We start from the raw sequence: 22264 nt of genomic DNA, 5'->3' as shown, positions 1-22264 counted from the left end.
CTCTTCTCTTCTCTTCTCTTCTCTTCTCTTCTCTTCTCTTCTCTTCTCTTCTCTTCTCTTCTCTTCTCTTCTCTTCTCTTCTCTTCTCTTCTCTCTTCTCTTCTCTTCTCTTCTCTTCTCTTCTCTTCTCTTCTCTTCTCTCTCTCTCTCTCTCCCTTCCTTCCTTCTTTCTTTCCTTCCTTCCTTCCTTTTTTTCTTTTCTTTCTTTCTTTTTTTTTTGGTTTGTTGAGACAGGGTTTTTCTGTGTAACAGCCCTGACTGTCCTAGAACTCACTCTGTAGACCAGGCTGGCCTTGAACTCACAGAGATCTGCCTGTCTCTGCCTCCTGAGTGGTGGGATTAAAGGCATCCATACCTCCCGGCTTCCAAAGCAGTCATTTTTTGATGGCCTCTGGTTCCTTTGTCTCTAACTCCTATGTTATTAAGTCCATGGAACTCATGAAAGTCCAAAATAAACATGTCTGATAAAAATTAAATTATATTTTAAGCCGGTGGTGCAAGCCTTTAATCCCAGCACTTGGAAGGCATAAGTAGAAGGATGTCTTGAGTTCAAGGTCAGTTGAGTCGCTATAGCAAATTCCAGGCTAGCCAGGGCTACGTGATGAGAACTTGTCTCAAAATAAAATAAATTAATTAAAAGTAAAATTAAATTCTAGTTTCCAGAGAATGTTGCTGGAGGGCTTCTCTCCAGCTTCCACCAAGCCCCACAGTCCCACAATCCACGTATAAAATAGTCACTCAGATGCTTATATTACTTATAAACTGTATGGCCGTGGCAGGCTTCTTGCTAACTGTTCTTATATCTTAAATTAACCCATTTTTATAAATCTATACCTTGCCATGTGGCTGGTGGCTTACCAGCGTCTTTACATGCTGCTTCTCCTGGCGGTGGCTGCAGTGTCTCTCCCCTCAGCCTTCTGCTTCCCAGCATTCTCCTCTCTCCTTGTCCCACCTACTTCCTGCCTGGCAACCTACTTCCTGCCTGGTCACTGGCCATCAGTGTTTTATTTATATAGAGCAATATCCACAGCAAGAGAATTTTTGCTGCATTTTTTCCAGTGCTTAGGGCTGGAACCCAGGCCCTCATGCATGTTAGACAGGCATTCTACATCTGTACTACATCCCTAGCCCTAGAGGGTATATTTAAATAAAACTCTCAGACCCTAATGTGTTTTCAACTCTGGAGGATTTTAATTCCAATGAGAAACTTTCTGGCTCATGGGCTGCCAAACATTCTACCAAGTCCATGCAGAAGCAGGTGCGTATTGAACTAGATGTGGTACTTTGAATATTCTGGTGAGGGCTGAGCAGATGTCACCTGCGCTGCCTACCTCCTTGTGCTGCTGCTGTCCAGAGCTGGCTGGTGATTCACTGGTGTCTCACATTTGCTGCAGGTTCATCGGGGCATCAAAGGCCTAGTGAGAGATTTGCATGGAAAAGGGATTCCAAATGCTGTCATCTCTGTGGAAGGGGTTAACCATGACATCCGGACAGGTATCTGTGAATGTGCATACACCGCTTCAGTAAGAAATTCCTGCTCCTTGCAGTGTGTTGCTTGGGTTTCAGTGACTGGAGTTTCAGAAACTTACTCACCGGAGGGCCAGTGGCACAGATGGTCAGCACAGGCACTCATATAGAAACTTCTTATTCAGGACTAAATCAGCATCTTCTCTTTCCAGCTCCCCAAGAGACCCCTGCAAATGGGGTTTTTCATCCTGGTCTTCTTGGCTTCTCCTGGCCTCTTCCCTGGGATAGTTTGGAGCAACTATCAAAACTCTGGTTGCAATGGAAGCTTCTGAGAAGCTTAGGGACTGATGTGTGGTATCCTTGTCCTAGGCCCCTAGTTACCAAGTGCTTCCCTCTGTAGCGTTTCTACCACTTGTCCTAGATATTACAGCCATTGTCCATAAGGTTTCACTCAGTATTGCACGGACATTTGTACTCAGTAGCTGCTTATGAACACCCATATATTCTTGCATCTATCCATCCATCATCCATCCATCCATCAGTTCAATAGACATGGACCAGGTCCCCATAATTTGCCAGAGACCAAGCAGAATGCTAGTGATCTTTATGGTTGAAAGAGGGGGCCATTTGTTCTTGTTCTATGTAGAATCTGTGTTTTAAATATCACTTAAATGCTCCTATCAGAGAGTACTTCTTAAAGGAGTCCTGACCATTCCTTACACTATTTAGTGCCTGGTGGGCAATGTAGGAAAGCACAGGGGCTCTACACAGTGGGGGGTAAAGAGGCCCTGGGGCACTATAAGCCTAGATGAGAATGCTTTACTTAATGGGCTCTGAATTTCAAGCCCTGTAATCAAGCAGACAGTTTGGACGAGCTAATGGGAAATGCATCTCATCCCCTTCACTTCCTCTTATAAATAATTTCCCCGTGTGTGCTCTGGGCAGATGTCTTCCATATTCCACACACGGCTCTCTATGAGCATCCCTACATGCTCATCAGAAGTGCTGAATTTGCCTTGATTTGTCTGAGGCTTATATGATCCGACAAGTTTCATTTCAGGAGAAGTTGGCATAATGTAAACAGAGGCATTAAGCAGAATCCCACAAACAGGAAGCTGGAAAGAGTTTATTTAAAAAGCACATTTGGGTTAGAATTTTGTATGCTGTCCATTACTTAGAAGACATTAATTTGAGCGGTGAATGAATGAGCACTCGCTAGGCTTGGGGTAACCCTTTCACCCCATAAGTAACAAGCAGCATCCACGGTTTTAACCTTGCATGGTGGCTACATGGAGCGTTTACTCCAGAACACTAGCTCGATTGTTCAATGGGACAGAACTCAGTATGTGGCTCCCTCTATGTCCTCCAGTGCATGGTTGAAGGGTAAGTACCATCGGGATAGAAGTAGAAATAACAAGAGCCCGAGGTGTACGGTGGACAAACATTGTCCATGAGCTTCTGAGAGATCTGTCAGGCAGAAGGGAAGACAAGGCAGACCCATGTTTCAGAAGTAGAAACTCCTTGATGATAGAACCAATACCTCCTGTTCTGACTCTGAACGCAATCACTATCATTTCCTTCTCTCTTTTAGCCTGACTTATTGAGTGTGTGCCAAGAACTACTGCCACAAACAGCAAAGATATCCCTGACCACTGACCATGCTTTCTGGTGGAGGAGACCTGCAATTAATTGTTAGGGAGAATAAAAATATTGTAGTTGACGACCAGTGGCAAGAAAGAAATGCAACAGGTAGATACAGAGACAGGCAAAGAAAAAAAGAGACAAGGAGGGGGTCCCTCACTAGGGCTGAGTACAGGCTAGCTCTTAGTAGGGCAGGGGGTGCCATGCCAAAGGAAGAGAACAGAATCACAGAGCATCTGTTCAGAGTCAAGAAAGGGGACAGAGATGGTTCTGTGGATAAAATACGGCCACACAAGCATGGGGACCAGAGTCCACATCCAGCCTCTGTGTAAATGCTGGGCAAGTTCAGCTGAGTCTCCAATAACTCTAATGCTCAGGAATAAGAGACAGGGGATCCCTGGGGCAAGCTAGATAGTTAGAATAGTCAAACTGGTGAGCTCTGGCTGCGCAAGAGACCATAACTCAGTAAACAAAATGAAGAACAATCAAGAAAGTCACTAGACTTGGCCTCTGTGTGTACACACACACATGCATGAGCATCTTTCCATGTGCACCTGCGTGCATGTCAAAACACACACACACACACACACACACACACACACACACACTCAGAGGAGAGAGAGAGAGAGAGAGAGAGAGAGAGAGAGAGAGAGAGAGAGCGCTCTCCCCAAAGGTCCTCAACTCTTGCTGTGTCTTCCTTTAATTGGAATGCAGGTTTTCTACCAAATAAGAGACTCCTCATAGGGTTGTAGCTCAGTGGTAGAGCTTGTCTGGCATGCAGGCATCTGGGTTCAGTACATACATAGATAGGAAGGTGTGTAGATAGAGATGTTTTACTCAGCAGTCCGGTGTAATGTTGGCCAGTCAGCCTGGCACGTAATTCTCCTTTTAAGGGTCCCTGCCTCCTTGAGCTCCTTGAGCCTTGTTGAGCAAGCTGTGTCCTTCAAATGTCCTCCACCCCCTCAACTTTCCTTCTAAAAGACGTGTCTTTGGGAGTGGTTCCCTGCTCCCGTCATAGCAACTGTGCGAAGGTGTGACATCCTTTAGTGCCCATGTCCTACGATGTAATTCATCTGTAATTGAGTCTCAGCATCACTCCTTTGAGTGTGAGGAGGTGGGCAGAGTGGCTGAAAGGAAATGAGTGGATAAAAAGCCAGCACGCATGCCCGTGTGAGAAAGCGAACTTAGTTTGTCTCAATGGAGAATTAGTTAAGCCCCAGAGTCTACCACTGCCTAAGGTTGTCCTGAGCCACAGGAAGTTAAGGAAGAAACCCACTGGGTGAGTGACCAGTGGTGGAAGTGGGTGTCAGGGTTCCTCCTCAGCCCTGTCTGCAGCTTGCCAGATTTCATGGGCCTTTCCCTACCTTGTTGAGTCCCTGCCCTGCCTTGAATCCCTGTGTAACTGTCCCGGGAGCTCCCAAGTTTCCCTATCCATGGCCACAGAGTGAGGGCTGGAGTCACGTGCAGGCACCAGGGCCATCTCCCAGGCAGTCCGCTCCTAAACTTTTTAGAAGCCGAGAATCCTCCCCTTTTGGAAATAATTCTTCTATATTCATAGCTATGCAGAGGGAAACCAGAAAGCTATAAGCTGCTGACTTTGCAAGATGCCATTTTGGAGCAAGGGCATGTTTGTGAGTTCACATTTATAATGAATGCCCTGTATTGCCAGGTAAGAAAAACTGTGGGAGGCCTCATCTCCAACTCTGCTTGTGCACTGTGGGGAGCCTACACCCTCAGCCCCTTCCTGTTGAAACATTAAGGCAACTGCCAAAGAGAAAAACATCTTGATCCTGGAAGCTCAGGGCCCTCTCTGCTAGGCAGGTCATGCAATAGGGCTGGGAATACTTGTGTTAGAAAGGATCTGCTCTGAGGTCCCCTGCTTTCTCTTCCCAGCCAGCGATGGGGATTACTGGCGCCTCCTGAACCCTGGTGAATACGTGGTCACCGCAAAGGCAGAAGGCTTTATCACCTCCACCAAGAACTGCATGGTCGGCTACGACATGGGAGCCACTCGGTGTGACTTCATACTCAGCAAGACAAACCTGGCTAGGATAAGAGAAATCATGGAGACGTTTGGGAAGCAGCCTGTCAACCTCCCCGCCAGGCGCCTGAAGCTGCGAGGACGAAAGAGGCGGCAGCGTGGGTGACCCTCTCGGACACTTGAGACATACCGCAGACTGTGCAAACGAAACCCACTCCAGTAGTAACTCTGTAGCAGGCTGTCACTGTTGTCTTGTCTAATTCAAGAGACACCCAGGAGCATGCCTGCATGGCTTGGCTGGTCCCAAGAGGGAGGGCTGGTGGCTTAGGGTGTTTTCTTTCCTTTGTTCTCATTTATCCAAATACCTTGGACAGAGCAGCAGAGAAAGGCTGGTGGGAGGGAGGGAATTCAGTGAGTCAACCTGAAAAAGGCACATGCCCACTGGCTGTCTGGGAAGGGAAACTGGGGCTCCCCCCTGTTTGCATGACATCCAAGTTCACCAGTGCATTTACAAACGGCACAGTTGACATTGCAGCACCCGGGGAACCCTTTGTCCCAGATGTTTTCATTTGAGATGCTCTTAGGCAGCCTAAGAAAATCCATCCTCTCTGGCCCCAGGGGACAATCCAAGCTGCTACAGACATACTCTACTTTCTATTGACAATAGAGGCATTTATTACCAACTGAGCATCCCTGGGTCCTGAGTCAGCTCTGTTCCCTTTTCCAACAAAGCTTGTTTTCCTAAGAGGGGACAGAAGTGGAAAGCATCCAAGAGTGACTGCTAGGCTGCAGACCTTGAAGGGCTTGTTGCATGCAAGCTGGGTCCCCAGAGAGCCCCTAAACCCTCTGTTACTCCATTAGCCCTGGGGTGGGGAGAACCAGGGGGCCAGGCTGGCTAAGGAGGCCAGAGCAGTCAGCCTAGGCATCCTGGAAAAGAGCTTGAAGGAGGCCAACCCAGAGTTTCTCTGCCTCCAGGATGTGAGAGCTCTAAGTTGGCCCCCATCAGGAGAAGAATTATGATGAGCATATAGAAGGCCACATCTTTCCAGTTAAGCATCCTCTGATGAAAAAAGAAAGCAATCTTGGGGTTATCTGCAACACATCGGTTTGGGAGAGGTTTTTGAATGATTATGTAAGAGAAGAGTGTGTCTCATGTCTGTTCATCCTGTTGCCTCGTTGACCTGGGGAGAAATAAAAAAGGAAAAATTAAAAAAAAAAAATGAAGCAAGTGGTAAGATCCTCTCGTGGTTTTTTCCAGGTGGATATGCGGCACCCGGTGCCTCTGTGACTACAGTCATTAGGGACAGACTGACTGGGCTCTGGCACCCCAACTGTCTGGGTTCTGCCGCTTGTTTTCAATACTCCAGGAGAAAGACAAGTAATGGTGAAAGGCAAAGAGAGGAGGAAGTGTTCGGCGTGATCATGCTGGGGAAGAGAATAAACAAGGAGCCCCAGGACCCTTCCTCCCCACCCCCACCCTGCCCCAGTGTCACCTCTGGGTCTGTTTAAACAGAGGCCGACACAGAGTCCTGGGCAAGGTGTGGCCCCACCCAGCATTGACTCCTCTCTGTCCTGTAAGGTGGTCAGAACTTTGTAATATCTCTTCCTGGGAGAAGTTCCTTGTGTGACTTACCCTAGCAAGAGATTCCTAGGGAAATGTCAGTTCCTTGGGGAGCATTATTTCAATAGTCTGACAGCCAAAAGGAGGGGCACAAGTGTCTTTAGAATATCTTCATTCCTGCCAGGATGGTTACCATGTCGTGTCCCCCCCTCCCCCGCTTGCTCTCTCTCTCTCTCTCTCTGAGTCCAGCCACCTTAGAAGAGGTGACTGTTCAGGATGGGCTCCCGAGCCTCAGGAAATCTGAGCTCCCATAGCTGACAGCTCTGTTTCCTGCTTCTTCTTGGGAGAGACATATGCCTGGATATACCGGAGATGCCAATGAAGGTCTTTACCAAAGATCCTCACCAGCATTCTGGCAATAGCATGGGGCCGGGACAGCGAGCCTTTCTGATAAAGGTCAGACTGTCAATATCCCACGCCTAACAAACTGTAACCATCCATGCTGAGACAGCTCAGATCAGGCAGTGTTTACACAAATGGGTGGGCACAGCTGTGGCTCAGAAAACCACCCGAACAGGCAGGTAGCTGGATACGACCCTCAGCTTGGGACATTTACTCCTATGTAAGCCTGTGTTGTCCAATAGAACTTTCTGGATAGTGGGAATAGCTTATTGTGTGCCGTTGAATGCAGTTCTCACTAACCTCTGTGTGGCTGGTGTACCTTAGGAACCAGGTTTCTAGTGTTTTATAGATGCAATTAGTTTAAGTTTGACTTCTGTCAGCCATTGGTGGATGGAGGCTGTTGTTATGCCCATCACAGAAAGGCTCACAGCATCAGATATGGTAGGCAGTGCTAAAAAGCATGTGAAGTTCTAGGTTGTCTTTGTAGTTCAGAAGGGTGGGGAATTGCAGATCTGCCCAGGAGACTTTAGACTTGTTGGGTGCCTGACCTCGGAAGCCAGGTTTGGCCCTGCAAGCCATGGTGCTTCCATGTTCAGCTCTGAAATCTACAAGCGGCACTGCCTCCGGTTCATGCACTTCTCAGCCCACCCCTCACCTCCCAGCAGAGTCTGGCGATGAGCAGAGCCTCAGGCAGGTTCTCCTAACTCTGTTCTGTAGAAGGCCTCTTTCGTTGGGCTCATCATCACAAGTCAGCCCTTGTCAACCCTGAAGCTCAGAATACCACTCTGGACTCAGCTTCTCATCACACTATTCCATGTTTCAGACTCAATTAGCTCCTGGGTCTGGCCTAAGGTCTTCACGTGGACCTCTTCCTGCACATCTCTTCCCACTGCCGAAAACCTTCCTGATCTCTCTCCAGGCCTGTCTCAAAGGCCACCTCCCGGCCTACTCCTGCCCCTTCTTTCTCTCAAGCCCCATGTCTGGGATTTGGCAATCTCTGGGTCTCACTTGTTCTTGGTCCTTCAGAATAGTGCTGACAGCACGGGAGGAATTCTGACCTCAGAACTAAGAGGTCTGGCTTCCCAGGGGAGGCACAGTGTCCTCTTCAGGACCCACTGTCACTGGCCCCTCACCCTCCCCATAGCACATGCTCAATGGCCATGTGGAATTGGACTAGCCCTTACCACATGGTGTCTGGTTTTTCAGTCAGCAAGTTAAGGACATGTGACTTCTGAAAATGGAAATCTGTCATTTGGTTTTATTCAATGCCTTTATACCTCTTCAAGAGTCTTCCTCATGGACTGGCAAGATGGCACAGTGAGTGAAGGTGCCTGTTGCCGATCCTGATGATGTGAGTTTGATTCCAGGGGCCATATGGAGGAAGGAGAGAACTGACTCCTGCAAGTTGTTGTCCGACCTCTACAAGCATGCCATGGTACATGTGCCTCCTGCCAAGCGCGCGCGCGCGCGCGCGCACACACACACACACACACACACACACACACACACACACACACACACACGGCAGTTCTTGAATGGTAGTCATGGAGCTGCTGAGGGATCCAGCAGTTCTGCCTCTTCCTGTGTTCCCGGTGGAGCTGAAAGCATGTTGACACAAAACCCATTCATGAATGTTCACAGCAGCGTGATTCCAAAGAGGGGGAGAAAAAGAGGAGACAACCAAATGCTCGTCATGGTGAAGAGAAAAATGAAATGTGGTCTAACCACAGTGGACTATTATATGCTGATGAAAAATGACGAGCTGACACCTTTTACAGGATCGGTGAACCTTGAAAACATCATGGTAAGTGAAAGAAACAGGTCACAAGAGGCCGCATGTGGCCTGATGCTGTTTCTATGAAGTGTTGCATGGAGACACGGTAGATACGTGGTGGGTTAGGGCTGAGCAACAGGAGAACCGGACTGGGTACAAGCTTAAAAGGATGTAGGGTGGTTTTTTTTTGGGGGGGGGATATATATTCCAAAAATGATTGTGGTGATTAAAAAAATAAGCCACTGAATTTTTATGCTTTAAACAAGTGATTCATACAGATTATATCTCAATAAAGCTTTAAAATAAATGGTTGTGGTGATGATGAATCTCATTTGTTACCTTGATGGGATCTGGAATCAACTAAGAGACAAGCCTCCACACAGGTGCAGAGGAGTATTTCTAGAAAGGATTAACTGACAGAAAAGACTCCATCTGAGAGTGGACCGCATCTTCTCATGAGGGACTCAGTCACAAAGAGACCCAAGGAGCAAGCAGCCTGGCCTCCCTCACTGTCCCTTTTGCTGGTGAGGGGGGTCTGTAGCCTCTATGGCTGATGCTGTTGTCCCCTGTGACATCAGACTCCAGCTTCTCTGGCTTTCCAATGTGGACTGAAAATCAGCCACTCTGCATCAGTCCTCCAGGTCCCCAGGACCAGATCAGGACCAGCGAGGCATCCAGCTCCGTGGACTGAGTTGTTACCAGGTTCTCAGCTTTTCCAGTTGCAGGAGGCTATTGCTGGGCCATCTGGGCCCTATCATATAAGTCAATCCGGAATTTTTATTATTTTTTATTTTTTTATTTTTTTACAGTTTATGTGCATCCTATCGGTTGGGTTCCTCTAGAGAACCTCGTCTAATGCAAGGATCCTGGTCATGCATTCCAAGCAAGGCCATGGTACATAACCATTTTAACAATGATTCCTTATTAAAGTCAAGTACAGTCCTGCTGTGCCTATGCACACAACCCCAGGGAGTCACACCAAGCAGGAGGGCTTGGGAGAGGCCCTGGAGTCTGAAATAGAAATCCAAGACAAGCATATTTCACTGTGTAAGCTGGCCCTCCGTGGGTGCCTTTGTGGTCTGGGAGAAGCTAGCATGTTGATTGAAGACAGGTCTCAGAGGTCCGCAGGGCCACCACTGATAAATACCAATGTTAAGATGCTGTTACCACATGGAACCTCTCCTATTCCTCTCCAGAAGTATCTGCTCACTAGTGTTTAAAATGAAACCTTCCCTTCTACTGTCCAAGATGAAAACATGAATAGTTATAACCTTGCCTGTGCCCCCCATCCCCACAAGCAAAATCTTGTTGGGATCCTCTATGAATTTTAAGTTGAGAGATATCTTTAAAAAAGATTTGTTTTATGTGTATGAGTGTTATGTCTGCAGGTATATATGTGTACCACATGTGTGCCTGGTGTGAAAGGAGGTCAGAAGAGGGCATCAGATTCCCTAGAAATGGAGCTACAGATGGTTGTGAGACACCATGTTGGTCCTGGGAATTGAACCTGGATTCTCTGCAAGAGCAGTAAGCAGCCTCGCCAGCCTCCAGGATCTTAACTCTTTTTAAACTGAGAAATGGCACTTTGGGAGGAAACTACTGTTTCCCCTGAAATACAGAAGCGCGTACAATGCTGTGTTTCTCCATTGGTCTTGCTTCTGAGTGGTCTCAACCCAACGTCAAACACACAGGGCCGTTAATAAACATTTGCTCCCTACAGGTGGTCCTGTTCTGAGTCTATGGAACCTTTAGAGGTGCAGCTCCCGGGGATGGGGGTAGGGGTTAGCCTTGAGATTTTATAGCCTAGATCCACTTCCTGTCCTCTGTTTCCTGACTGCAGAGACCATGTGACTAGCTAGTGCATATCACGCACGCACATACAACACATATACATACCACACTCACACACACTACACACAGATACTACACTCACACACCACACCACACATACACACCACACACACACATACCACACATACCATATACACACACCACACCACACACACATACCATATACACACTACATACACACACACAACACACCACATACACACACACATACCACACACAAAACACCACTCACACATACCACATACACACTACATACACACACATCACACTACACACCACATATACATCACACTACACACACACACATCACATACACACAATTTTTTGAACCCAGAGTCTCTTGCATGCTAGGCAACTGCTCCATCACCGAGCTATATCCCAGCCATTCTTAATGTTATTTTGAGATAGGGTCTCATAAGTTGCCCAGTCTAGCCTCAAATCTTTATCCTCTTGATTCTCACTCCTGCGCCACTGAGGTTACAAGTGTGCACCCCACTCCCAGGCTTTAGTTACCTTAAACAGGGTAAACCTCTCTTCTTTCACATAGTGAACTTCAGGACAGCTCACGGTGAACTTTGTGTGACACATCAGCCATTTTCCTAAGAACGCCAGCTTTTCACTCAGCCACTTGCTCAAGCCATATTCCCTCCTCCCTTACAGACAATCTCACAGCAGCAAAAACATACGTGCTCATTAATAAGACACAGAGCATATAAAATGGAAGCAAATACCTACAAATTCAAAACTGTATGTAGTAGTCAACATTTCACTTTGTACTAAGGAGAGAACTAGACATGTGTGATGGTAGGTGTTTCTACTAGATAAAATCTAGAACGCCCTGGAGAGGTGCCTCTTGCCATGTCTGTGAGGGATTAGCTTGGTTACGTTACTGATATGGAAATATGCATGTTGCTGTGGGTGGGACCATTTGTTCCCTGGATGGGAACCCTGGACCATCTAAGATGGAGAAGGAGGCCAGCAATAGCATGCATTCTTTATTCCCAACTGACTGTGGACACGATGGGACCAGCAGCTTCATGCTCCTGATGCCCTGACATGCCTGATAACCAGCTGTCTCTGGGATCAAACTGTTCCCTCTTCTGTTTGTTGGAGTCGTTCATCACAGGAACAAGCAAGTCACTAAGGCAGCCGTCTCGATCATTCAGTGCATAATGCAATTTAATATCAACCCAAGGGTTCAAATCAAAGATCTTGGGAATAATGTTCAACCCAACATACTACAAGTCATAATTACTGTTGGAATATAGTTTTTTGGCATGATGATTCAATTTACTTAAACATAAACATATGTATTTTTTACAGCCATCAACATTCTCTATGAATAGCATTATCTTACATAATGTGTAGGCCTGACCAAGTTTGGAGAAAGCACGTATAGTAGAATAAAACGTAGTTCATATTATTTATAGCATTAATTAGAGAAGATGTGGCTGTTTCATTAAATCGGAATGATTAGGCTAGTGTCATTTGCTGGAGACATACCTTAATTATATGCACTCCTAAAACACTTGTAAATTAGCTAACATATTCCAAAGTTAATGCCCTTTTTCCATGAAAATTTAATCTCTAGAAGTATGTGCCTATATACCAATCAGAATCTAGCTTCTTAAGTTTAAGAGAGTTTAAAAAAAATAATTTCTTAATAACCTCTTCCTTTAGGGAAACATTCAGTACAGAATGAGGGGTGAATGGGGGAGGGGCTCAGGGGTAGAGCACTTGCCTAGCATGTACCAGGCCCCGTGTTCAGTCCTCAGCCACAAAAACAAATAAGCAATAAAAGGCACTGGTGTTCCTGGGCTGCAGGCACCCAGAGGCATGTCATGCTGTTTCAGGGAGTTAACAGCGCCAATGCTACAGTTGCAGTTGCTAGTCACAAACTGTCCCGGTCCTTAGGGTCATTCTTCCCAGGAGGTACAGAATTCTTGTGTTTGCTCAGGTGACAGAGGGATAAACAAAAGACTGCTCGAAGGTGAGTTCTCATTCCCACGGCAAGGCAAGCTCTGCCTCTCCGGTTCCAAGGAGAACCCTGCCTCTGCGGCTCATCGGCCCAGGATCAGAAAGCACTGTTGCCCTGAGCATTGGAATTGAGGCAGGGTGATAGTGAGTGGTGACTAATTCACCTTCATTGCTTCAGGACTCACGCCTGGTACTCTTTCCAGAACTCCAGTGGGACTGAGTCAATGTCACCTTCTGTGGGACTTGCTTGGTGTCAGTATTTATTGGCATCTTTCTTCCCTGGCCCAAGGTCTCCAGAATTCACTTCCCAATGAATCCCTTCCATGCAAATCCTTAGCGTGAGACCTGCTTCCAAGGAACCCCACTAAGGTTCTACTGCACAGGCCCCTAATCTGTTAAAACAGGACTCAGGTGCATTCAGGGAAGCAGGAAGTGGCCTCTTGCATCCTGGCATGGAGTTCCTAATTCCTTGAAACTTTCTGAATGGTAAGAGCTATTTTATTTTGATGAGATAGTTCCTGGATGGTGCTGATCACTATGAGGCAAATTCTTTATAAAAGCTTAGGACTCTTACCTCCAGACCATCCCCAGGGAAGAACAAGAGACTGCAGGCTGAGTTAATACACCTCCACACTGGATATTTGTAACCAAAGAGCATACCATACTCTGTGCATTCTATGGGGTTTTTATAAATACATACTTACAAGGTAATTTAATTTAAATTAATCATGAGAAGATTAATAATAACTGATATAATAGAAAAATTATAACAAGGCAAATATAAAAAACTTGCTTAAACTGTATAAATTGTTTATGTCTACAATTTTCCACCTAACATTTATAAACTCTAGCTGACCATAGTACAGACTATGGAAAGCAAATTGCAGATAAGGAGGACTATTGTAATCAGTCACATCTATATGGTGAAGCCTCCTCCCCAATCCCTGAAATACAGGGCTAGCCAGCTTCTGGGCTGGAGAACACATCAAGGTGTTAACACTCAGGATCTTTCCAGACCCCATCTTTTATACATCTTTATCTAGCCATTCATCTGAGCCCTTTATTGGTCCTTTGTGGATGTAATAAACCAGGGATTGGAAGCATTCCTCTGGATCTGGACGCCACTCTGTTAGGCACTAGACTTGCTGCTGTGACTGAATACTTCAATAGAGGCAATTTAAGGAAAGGAAGCCTAGTTCTGACTCCCAGTTCAAGGGCACAGTCCGTCATGGCAGCGAGGTCTTCGGGAGACAGCTGCCACACTGCACCCACCCACCAGAGCTGTTCCCAGCAGCTTGTCTCCTGAGAGATTCTAAATCTTTAAATTCTTAATTTTAAAAATGTGTGTGTGTGTGTGTGTGTGTGTGTGTGTGTGTGTGTGTGTGTGTGTGTGTACACGTGTGTGTACAGGCTCATGCATGTTACAGTATGTGTGGGGTCAGAGGACAACAAACCTCCACTGCCATCTTGTTTTGAAGCAGGGTCTCTTGTTTTAGCTGCTGTGTACACCGGGTTAGCCGTCCCCCTAGCTTCCAAGGACGCGCTCATCTCTGCCTCCCACTGCACTGCCAGCATGCTGAGATTATAGAGACACACTCCCGCTTCGGCTTCCTGAGGGTTGTCGGCATCCAAACTCAGTTCCCTCACCTGTGCAGGTACTCACCCGCCTCCTAGGCCATTCTCTAGCTCTCAAGCTGACAGTGGAGATTACCATCATATGCCAGCAAATTACCTGAATCCAGGAGGAGTCCCGGACTCTCTGATGTGTAGTCAAGGGGAACAGATGTTGCATGAAACCTGTGACTTTGGACTAGCGTCTGAACTGGGACAGCCGTCTAGGACTGAGCCCTTACCCTGTGGGATCTGATATTGTCTTCAAGCAGATAGCACAGGGGCTGAAGTAAATTATAGGATTCTGTATTAGTTGGAGTTCTCTACAGGAACAGAATTGATATTAAAAGGGACTTATTAGACTGACTTACAATGTCTATCTCACAATGGAAATACCAAGGATCCGGTAGCTGTTTAGCCCGAAACTGGGTGTCTATGCTATCCCAGTCCGGTGCTGGAGTCTGGGAGGACTCCTAGAGAGTTGCTGGTTTTTAGTCTGTGTTGGAATCTCATCGCAACAGTGTAGACAAACTTGCCAATGAGTAAGGGAAGCAGGCACGAGGCAGTTTCCTTTCTCCATGTCTTCCTGGGGCTCCCACTGGGAGGTATGGTCCAGATTTACCGGGGGTCCTCCTGCTTAAACAATTGGATTAAGAAATTCTCTCACAGGCATGCCCAACAACTTGGGGTTTAGCTGATTCCAGATGTAGTCAACAGCCAAGATTAGCCATCACAGATGCCCAACTAGTATCTCTGAATTACTTCGGGTGTGGTGGGGGTGGGGATGGTTCCCAGACATCTGGGTGGAGAAATGGTTCAATGATTAAGAGTCCATGCTGCTCTTCCAGAGGATCCAAGTTTGGATCCCAGCACCTAAATCAAGCAGCTCACCACTGCCCATAGCTCTAATTCCAGGAGATCTGACACCTGCTTCTGACTTTCACAGGCACCTGCACACATGTGGTATACATTCTCTCTCTCTCTCTCTCTCTCTCTCTCTCTCTCTCTCTCTCTCTCTCTCATTCATGCACGTGCACGCACAAATTTAAAAAAATCTCTGGGGCTGGAGAGATGGCTCCCTGGTTAAGAGCATGCACTGCTGTTTTGTACAGTACTGGAGTCTGATTCTCAGCCCTCACACCAGGCTGCTCGCAGCCACCTGTACCTTCAGTTCCAGAGAGAGCCATCACCTCTGGCATGTATGGGCACCACACTCCTATGCAAATAGCCCTCCCCCTAATACACATAATACATTTAAAAATTTTTTTTGAGACAGGGTTTCTCTGTGTAACCGTCCTGTCATGGGACTCACTTTGTAGACCAGGCTGGCCTCAAACTCAGAGATCTGCCTGCCTCTGCCTTCCAAGTGCTGAGATTAAAGGTGTGTACCACCACTACCACCCGGCCATAAACTTTTTTTTTTTTTTAAATTCCCACATGTCTGGCCACAGAAATGTTCTGTTTTGAGTGTTGAGAGGCAGTAGGAAAAGCCTGTTGGATTTGATTTTTTTCCCCCTCTGTAACAAATGTAAACAGAAAAAAAAAAGGCTGCATTTCCCAAACTGTCTTATGGGTACAGGTAGAGGCCATGTTTAATCTCCGGACAGGGAACTGTGGGTGACAGTTCCGGGAAGGCTCCCGAAGGAGTGTCTACTTTGTTTTCTCCTTTCTCCTGACAGTCTGGGACAGCCACAGGGCCTTTGGTGACTAATTTAGAGGGGCTCAAGCCTCAAGGATGGCAGAACTGAAGCTTGGAGACACCAGAATGCTCCCACATCAGTCCCCAGCTGCCTTCCTTTGGACGCTTCAACCGTCCTGGCTTCAGGTGCTGAGGGTTTAATGTTGCATGCTGCATGACATCTAACGTTATATGCTGCAGAATGTCTGTGTCCTAATGACCGTGACGCAAAGGGCAACATGTCCAGTGCTAAGCAACATTGAACCCAGGAACAGACTAGTCCATTTTCTAATTTTTATCCTCCTCAGAGATTTGGAACCTGAAGCCCCTATGCTGGACTGCGATGGAAACTTCTATTTACTGAGGCATTCACAACTGGGGTTTTTATATTCTGACTTGCATGGAGGCCCTTTGCCCAGTCTCATTCTCTACTGTTTCTGGGCTGACACCCCTCACAGTGCAGCGGCCACTGTTACGTAGTGTGGGGAGAGTGTTCCAGTTCCAGCATGCTGCCCTTGCTGCAGCATTGAATACCACCATCCTCGAACATCTGCAAGGCAGCATTCAGCCTACAGAACCACAATTCTGCATTTACAGGTAATGAACACTCAGTTTCTGAACATTGCTTATCCTTTCTAGTTGATCAGCACAAAAGAACTTCACAAAATACTTGCTTGAATTTAGAACCAATCACAGACAGTCTATTCTCCAAGGGTGCTCTGCTTGGCTCTCTACACCTCTCCATGCCTGGGCACTTGCAGCCTGCTCTGCGACCCAGCTGCCCATCCTCTGTTTGCCTTTAGGATCCCCCAGAACAGAAGTGACAGTGGGTGACCCCCTTGCACAAACAAGCACTGGGTGAATAGCTTGCTATCCTGCCTCTGGGCATAGATTTGAATCCACCCCCCTGTCTCTCCCTATCCCAGGCTAGCTGTGAACAAGCCTGCAGCCAGGAGGGACCCTTCTGCTTTAGTAAAGGCATCTCCATTTATTTTAGGCCTGCTGGGTAAATGCATGCCTTGCATTTGCATAGCACTTTGCCCACCCTTATTTTATTTGTTCCTCCCCACAATTCCTCCTCTCCTGCTGTGCAAATGAGGAGATGGTTAGACATGGCGGTGGCTCATTTACTGCCCTACCAGGAAGGGCTGCTCAGGAAGGGCTGCGCTGGCTTTTACCCTGCCTCAATCCCTAGGATTGTGGAGCAGGCAAGCCAACCGCCTTAGTCCAGCTCTGGCTCCTGGCTATGTTTGCGTAGGGTTCACAGCTCCGGATAACAGCATATGGCTTCTTCTATACAGAGCGGTTTCCCTCCCTCCGGGTGTCCCAGCTCTCTGTCTTCCTCCTCCTGCAGAGCTGGCTTGGATTTCAGAGACACTATCTAGGCAGCTTCTTCTGAGAGCAGCCCCTGGGCTGCTGGTACAACGGGACTCTTGCAGAAGCTGATCAGGATGCTGTTACTCTTCACAGTTGCAAGGTCTGAGGTGGAGAAATGCCTGAGGCCCATCTTATTGCCACCCCGGTCCCTCTGTAGAGACTGAATGGATGACATGACTTGTGAGTCTTTTTAAAATAGCTGAGACAGGAGAATTCCTCTGGTTACAAGCCACACCTTTCCCCCACTTTGATATCCGGAATTTCAGAAGTGCTCAGTGCCTTGTGTGGGCTCCCTGGGTCTGGGATAGCCAGGCCCTAACTTAGGTTCCCGATTCATTGTACAAGACAGAAACAGGAGCCAATGGTCACCTGGAATTCTGGCCTGTCGTGTACCTCAGGCCTTGGAGGCAGCAAGTGAGCTAGGCAGGCGGAATAGGGGCAGACCTTCAACTGAAAATGCTTGACTACTCCCCTTATGGCTGGGACACTTCAGAGCTAGAGGACTTTGCACAGGAATTGACCCCAACTATTCAATACCATGTAGGGTTCTGGAACCTTCTTCCAGAAAGGGATTCTTGTGACCGGAACTAAGCACGTTACAGAATACTTAGAATGCTTGTTTCTTGTCAAATGGTTTCTGGTGGGGAAAAAACCTTGCTGAGTGCCTGCTGTGTTCACACCGAGGGCTCTGGGACTCTTGTGTGGGAAAATCTCCTGCCTCCTGGTGGGAAGATGAGTGAAAATAGAAAAGTCTGAGAAACCAGCGCTTCGTGAAAGGATTGATACTTGACAAGTTTTCCAGATGGGATTCGAGGGGCCGGTGAGCTCAATGAACTGCAGGTGCCTTGTTTGGGGGTTTCCCAAAAGTCACGTCTCAATAAGAACTGGAGTGATGGGGGCTTGTTTGGGGGTAGTGGTCACTGAATTGGGACTGAGGAAGGAGGAACAGTGACAGGAAAGGAAATAAGGTCACTGACGTGAGTCAGCCACGCTGCTGGGATCTCTAAGAAGAATAGAGGTTGGCTTGCTGTCATCCAGTGAAGGACAGGAGGTGGTGAGAGCATTGTGTGCTCCCCGCCCCCCACTTCTTGCCTGCTGTCCCTGGGCTGTTCATTCCATGTGCACTCTGATACATTGGATGTGGCCTAATGGACTTCTTGGGGGAGGGGGTCCAAGAAGAGCTTGGGGTGAGGCAAATATTGTGCACCCTAATAAACTTATCTGGGGTCAGAGAACAGAACAGCCACTAGATATAGAGGCCAGAAAGTGGTGGCACACACGCCTTTAATCTTAGCATTCCAGAGGCAGAGATCCATCTGGATCTCTGTGAGTTCAAAGTCACACTGGAAACAGCCAGGTGTGGTAACAAGAGCCTTTAATCCCAAGAAGTGATGGCGGGAAGCAGAAAGGTATTTAAGGCATGAGGACGAGGAACTAGGCCTGATTAAGCTTTTAGGCTTTTGAGCAACAAACAATTCAGCTGAGATTCATCCTGGATGAGGACTCAGAGGCTTCCAGTCTGAGGAAACAGGATCAGCTGAGGAATTGGCAAGGTGAGGTAGCTGTGGCTTGTTCTGCTTCTCTGATCTTCCAGCGTTCACCCCAATACCTGGCTCCAGGTTTGTTTTCATTAATAAGACCTTTCAAGATTTGTGCTACAGCTGTGGAAAATCTGTATGACATCTCCTGGATTCAGAAAGCAGGAATTGAACGGGCCATTGATCAGGCAGAACCCTGGTTCACTAATTCATCACTAATTCATTTAACGAGCTGCTTTGTGAACCCCTGCTGCTCAAGCATCATGCTGGGGTCCTTAGGTACAGCAGGGGAGGGAACGGGAGATGACTGTCCTTGTGGATTTCTTTTGGATTCTCTTCCCCCCTTTGTTCCAGTCCCAGTAGGCATGCCACAGGTGTGGAAAAGAAGTTATTTCCAGAATGCCAGAGTTTGTGCTGCTTGTCACCACAGAGGCCAATGAGCAGAGACCGGAATTGAATCTTTAAGTTACTTGTTATTCAGGGAGCTAGCAGTCTGAGAAAGCAACAGGTTAGTGCCCTAACTGCCTTATTCCTCATCAACAGTGAGCAGGTTTTATGGTGTGGAAGTGGGTGGGCAAAACCAGTCAGTTGCTCCGAAGCTTGCCCCACCCCTCGGAGCCTTGTGATGTCTGTGAGTCTTGCCTCTTCCCCTCCTCCTGTGGATGTCTGGGCTCTGACACTTCTTGCAACTCTGAGTCTAGTGTGTTTGTGCTGATACAATCCTTGATGTTCCAGGGGCATCTGGGCTGGGGAGGGTGGGTGGGTGGGTGGGTAGTAGCTCAAAACAAACAAATCATCTAACAATGGGGACATATTAAGCTACTAATAACACGTATATGTGGATTTTTCCCTAGAACATGGAGTATAGATCTGTCTATTTAGTACAGAACACGAAAGCACCCTTATCCATCTTATCTCTCACCTATCATACCCCACTGTCAGCAGTAACTCTAGCATCTATAACATCTGTGTCATGTGAAGGACTGCAGCCCCCCTCCATGTCCCTGGTTGATTGACAGCACAGCTTTTTACTCATAAGAGAAATCTCCAGCACATGGCTGTATACATCATAGCACATCGTATGCCACAGCAAGCACTTAAGACTTGATGTGACAATTTTCTGAAGTATGCCTGTTTCTAGAACAAATGTCATAGACAGAACACAAGTGGGAACAATATTAGAAAACATTTAAGTAATATCAGGTGGCCACGTGTAAGAACCATTTTTATTTTAAACCTCTTCATTTTAGGACAGGTGGAATGGCTGTTGGTGGTGGTGGTGTTGGCTTTGAGACAGGGTTCATTACATAGCCCAGGGTATTTTCAAACTCATCATCCTCCTGCTTCAGTCTTCCAAGTGCCTCAGACTTGAGTTTGTCTCAATTCTAACAACTCCCCTGCCCCCAGCCCCACTTGTCTCAGAAAAATTTTCTCTGAAGACATTGCTGATTCTATCTTGATTTTCCCTGGTCACTGGGGTGAGATCTGTCCAGGTTGGCCTGATCTGATGTCACCGTTGGGGAAGTAAGTGACACATGTGACGGAGTTAGTGCCAATCAGGCTCTTTAACTTTGATTTTAAGCAGCTAAGAACTATCCATATGTCAACAGACAACAGTGGTTTATAATGAGGAAACGAAAGACCATCAACAGGATCACAAACTCTTTAGGGAGGGGTCATATCGTAGATGACAGAGACCCAGAATAGCCATAGTCAGGACTTCATAGACAGCCTCGCATTTGACCTTTGACCTTCCCATAAGCCTATATTTCGGTGAACCTTGATGATGGTGAGTCCATTTTCAGAGCAGTTAAAATCCTGACAATTTTGGTAAAACAAAACAAAACAACCAAGTAGTCATCTTGATCATCTTGATTTTTTTTTTTTTTTTTTTTTTTGGTTTTTTGAGACAGGGTTTCTCTGTGTAGCTTTGCGCCTTTCCTGGAGCTCACTTGGTAGCCCAGGCTGGCCTCGAACTCACAGAGATCCGCCTGGCTCTGCCTCCCGAGTGCTGGGATTAAAGGCGTGCGCCACCACCGCCCGGCTGATCATCTTGATTTTTAAGCCATTCGTTGTAAATGTTACCAAGAGTAAGTCGCTGTCTTGAGATAGCCTCTTGGTTTTAAATAGAGACTTAGATTCTAGCTTTGTATCGGTGTTCTGAATTTTGGCTTCAAGAATTTAATAACCTTCAGTTATATCCACCACTGTTAATTTTTGCCTTCCACAAACTTTCTGTGTACTTATGCTTCCTGGGTTTGCCCCTCAGTTTTCCTTTTTCCACTTTGGAAAAATCCAGTTCTTAACTGTTATGACAAACCCTTGTTTTATTACACAGAAATCTTTCTCTATAAAAAACAATATCTCCTTTCCCCTTAATTTCCTTATAAAATATATGCTCATATTTATATCATTTTTACATTTATTTCCCTCTCACCTGTTAGCTCCTTTTTACTTTATTTCTTTTCCTAATATCATGAGACAGGACAGCAGATGAACAAATCTATCTACTTATTAAGAGACAGTTGGGCCCAAGTAACATTTACAACCTAATGTGATAAATCAAGATCACCTGTCAACATACTGACAAACTAGAAAGGCTTTTGTCTGATGTAAGGCCCAGGCAGACTTTATTGCCACTTGGAATTTTTTTAAAAGGCAATTTTACACATTTTTTCCGTGTCTCACAAAAGTCTGAGAGTTACAGAACGTTATAGCATAGCAAAATCTAGCCAAGAAAGCAGAAGTTCTGGTGACCTCGGGTAGAAAGACTTTTAGTATGGGCAAAGGCCCAAAGGAGAGAACAGAGAGAGGATTGGCCATCTTCAGGCGCTTACTCTGGAATTACACTTTTGAACACAGACGGCTTCTGCTCCTCTGAGGAAAGAGAGAGGACAGCAAGCCAGTGCCTTTTCTTTCCACAGAGGCACAAGTTAGTTAGAGCAATAATTTAGAACATGCCCAAAGATGCTGTTCAAGGAATGGAGGCTAGGACGCCCATTCTAAAAGTTAGAACTCTGAGGTCAATCAGACAGAACAAAAGAAAACAGGAAAGTGTCTTTAATTCCAAAGCCACAACCCAGGAACCAAGTAGAAAGGAACCAGACAAGCCTGAGTCCAGCCACCAAATCAGGAGTTAGAGCCAATCAAATTGTTAGACATGAGTGACAGCTACTTGGGGTTTTCCTGGTCCAAATTCCAGCACCCTCCTGTCCAGGCCAATTTTGAATTCTACAGAATAACTTTATGAGTTCCCCGAGTCCCAAAGCTGCACATAACATGAGATCCTGGAGTCGGTGCTGCCCATCACCACAGGGACCAATGAGCAGACTTGAGAATGGAACCTTCAAGTTGTGATTTGTTCAGAGATCCAGCTGTCTGAGGAGGCAGAGAGTTGACACCTTAA

The 22264-nt window shown here is 46.7% G+C and overlaps 2 protein-coding genes across 4 annotated transcripts in view; one reads left to right on the top strand and one right to left on the bottom strand.

Annotated features, from left to right (window-relative positions):
* Nucleotides 1–6317, top strand: part of Cpxm2 (carboxypeptidase X, M14 family member 2) — a 121048-nt gene extending 114731 nt beyond the window's left edge. For both annotated transcript variants that reach the window (XM_006976958.3, XM_076553918.1), the window contains 2 exons: nt 1395–1494; nt 5002–6317. In XM_006976958.3, coding sequence (XP_006977020.1) covers nt 1395–1494; nt 5002–5255 — 354 coding nt within the window. In that variant the 3' untranslated portion in view covers nt 5256–6317. The remainder of the gene's footprint in view (nt 1–1394; nt 1495–5001) is intronic.
* Gpr26 (G protein-coupled receptor 26) overlaps nt 1–22264 on the bottom strand; it is a 90376-nt gene that overhangs the window by 13457 nt on the left and 54655 nt on the right. The gene's annotated exons all lie outside the window — the stretch shown is intronic.

This window comes from Peromyscus maniculatus, chromosome 1, assembly GCF_049852395.1.
Source record: "Peromyscus maniculatus bairdii isolate BWxNUB_F1_BW_parent chromosome 1, HU_Pman_BW_mat_3.1, whole genome shotgun sequence".
In the NCBI taxonomy this organism is placed as follows: domain Eukaryota; kingdom Metazoa; phylum Chordata; class Mammalia; order Rodentia; family Cricetidae; genus Peromyscus; species Peromyscus maniculatus.
This window is presented reverse-complemented; position numbering and strand designations above follow the sequence as displayed.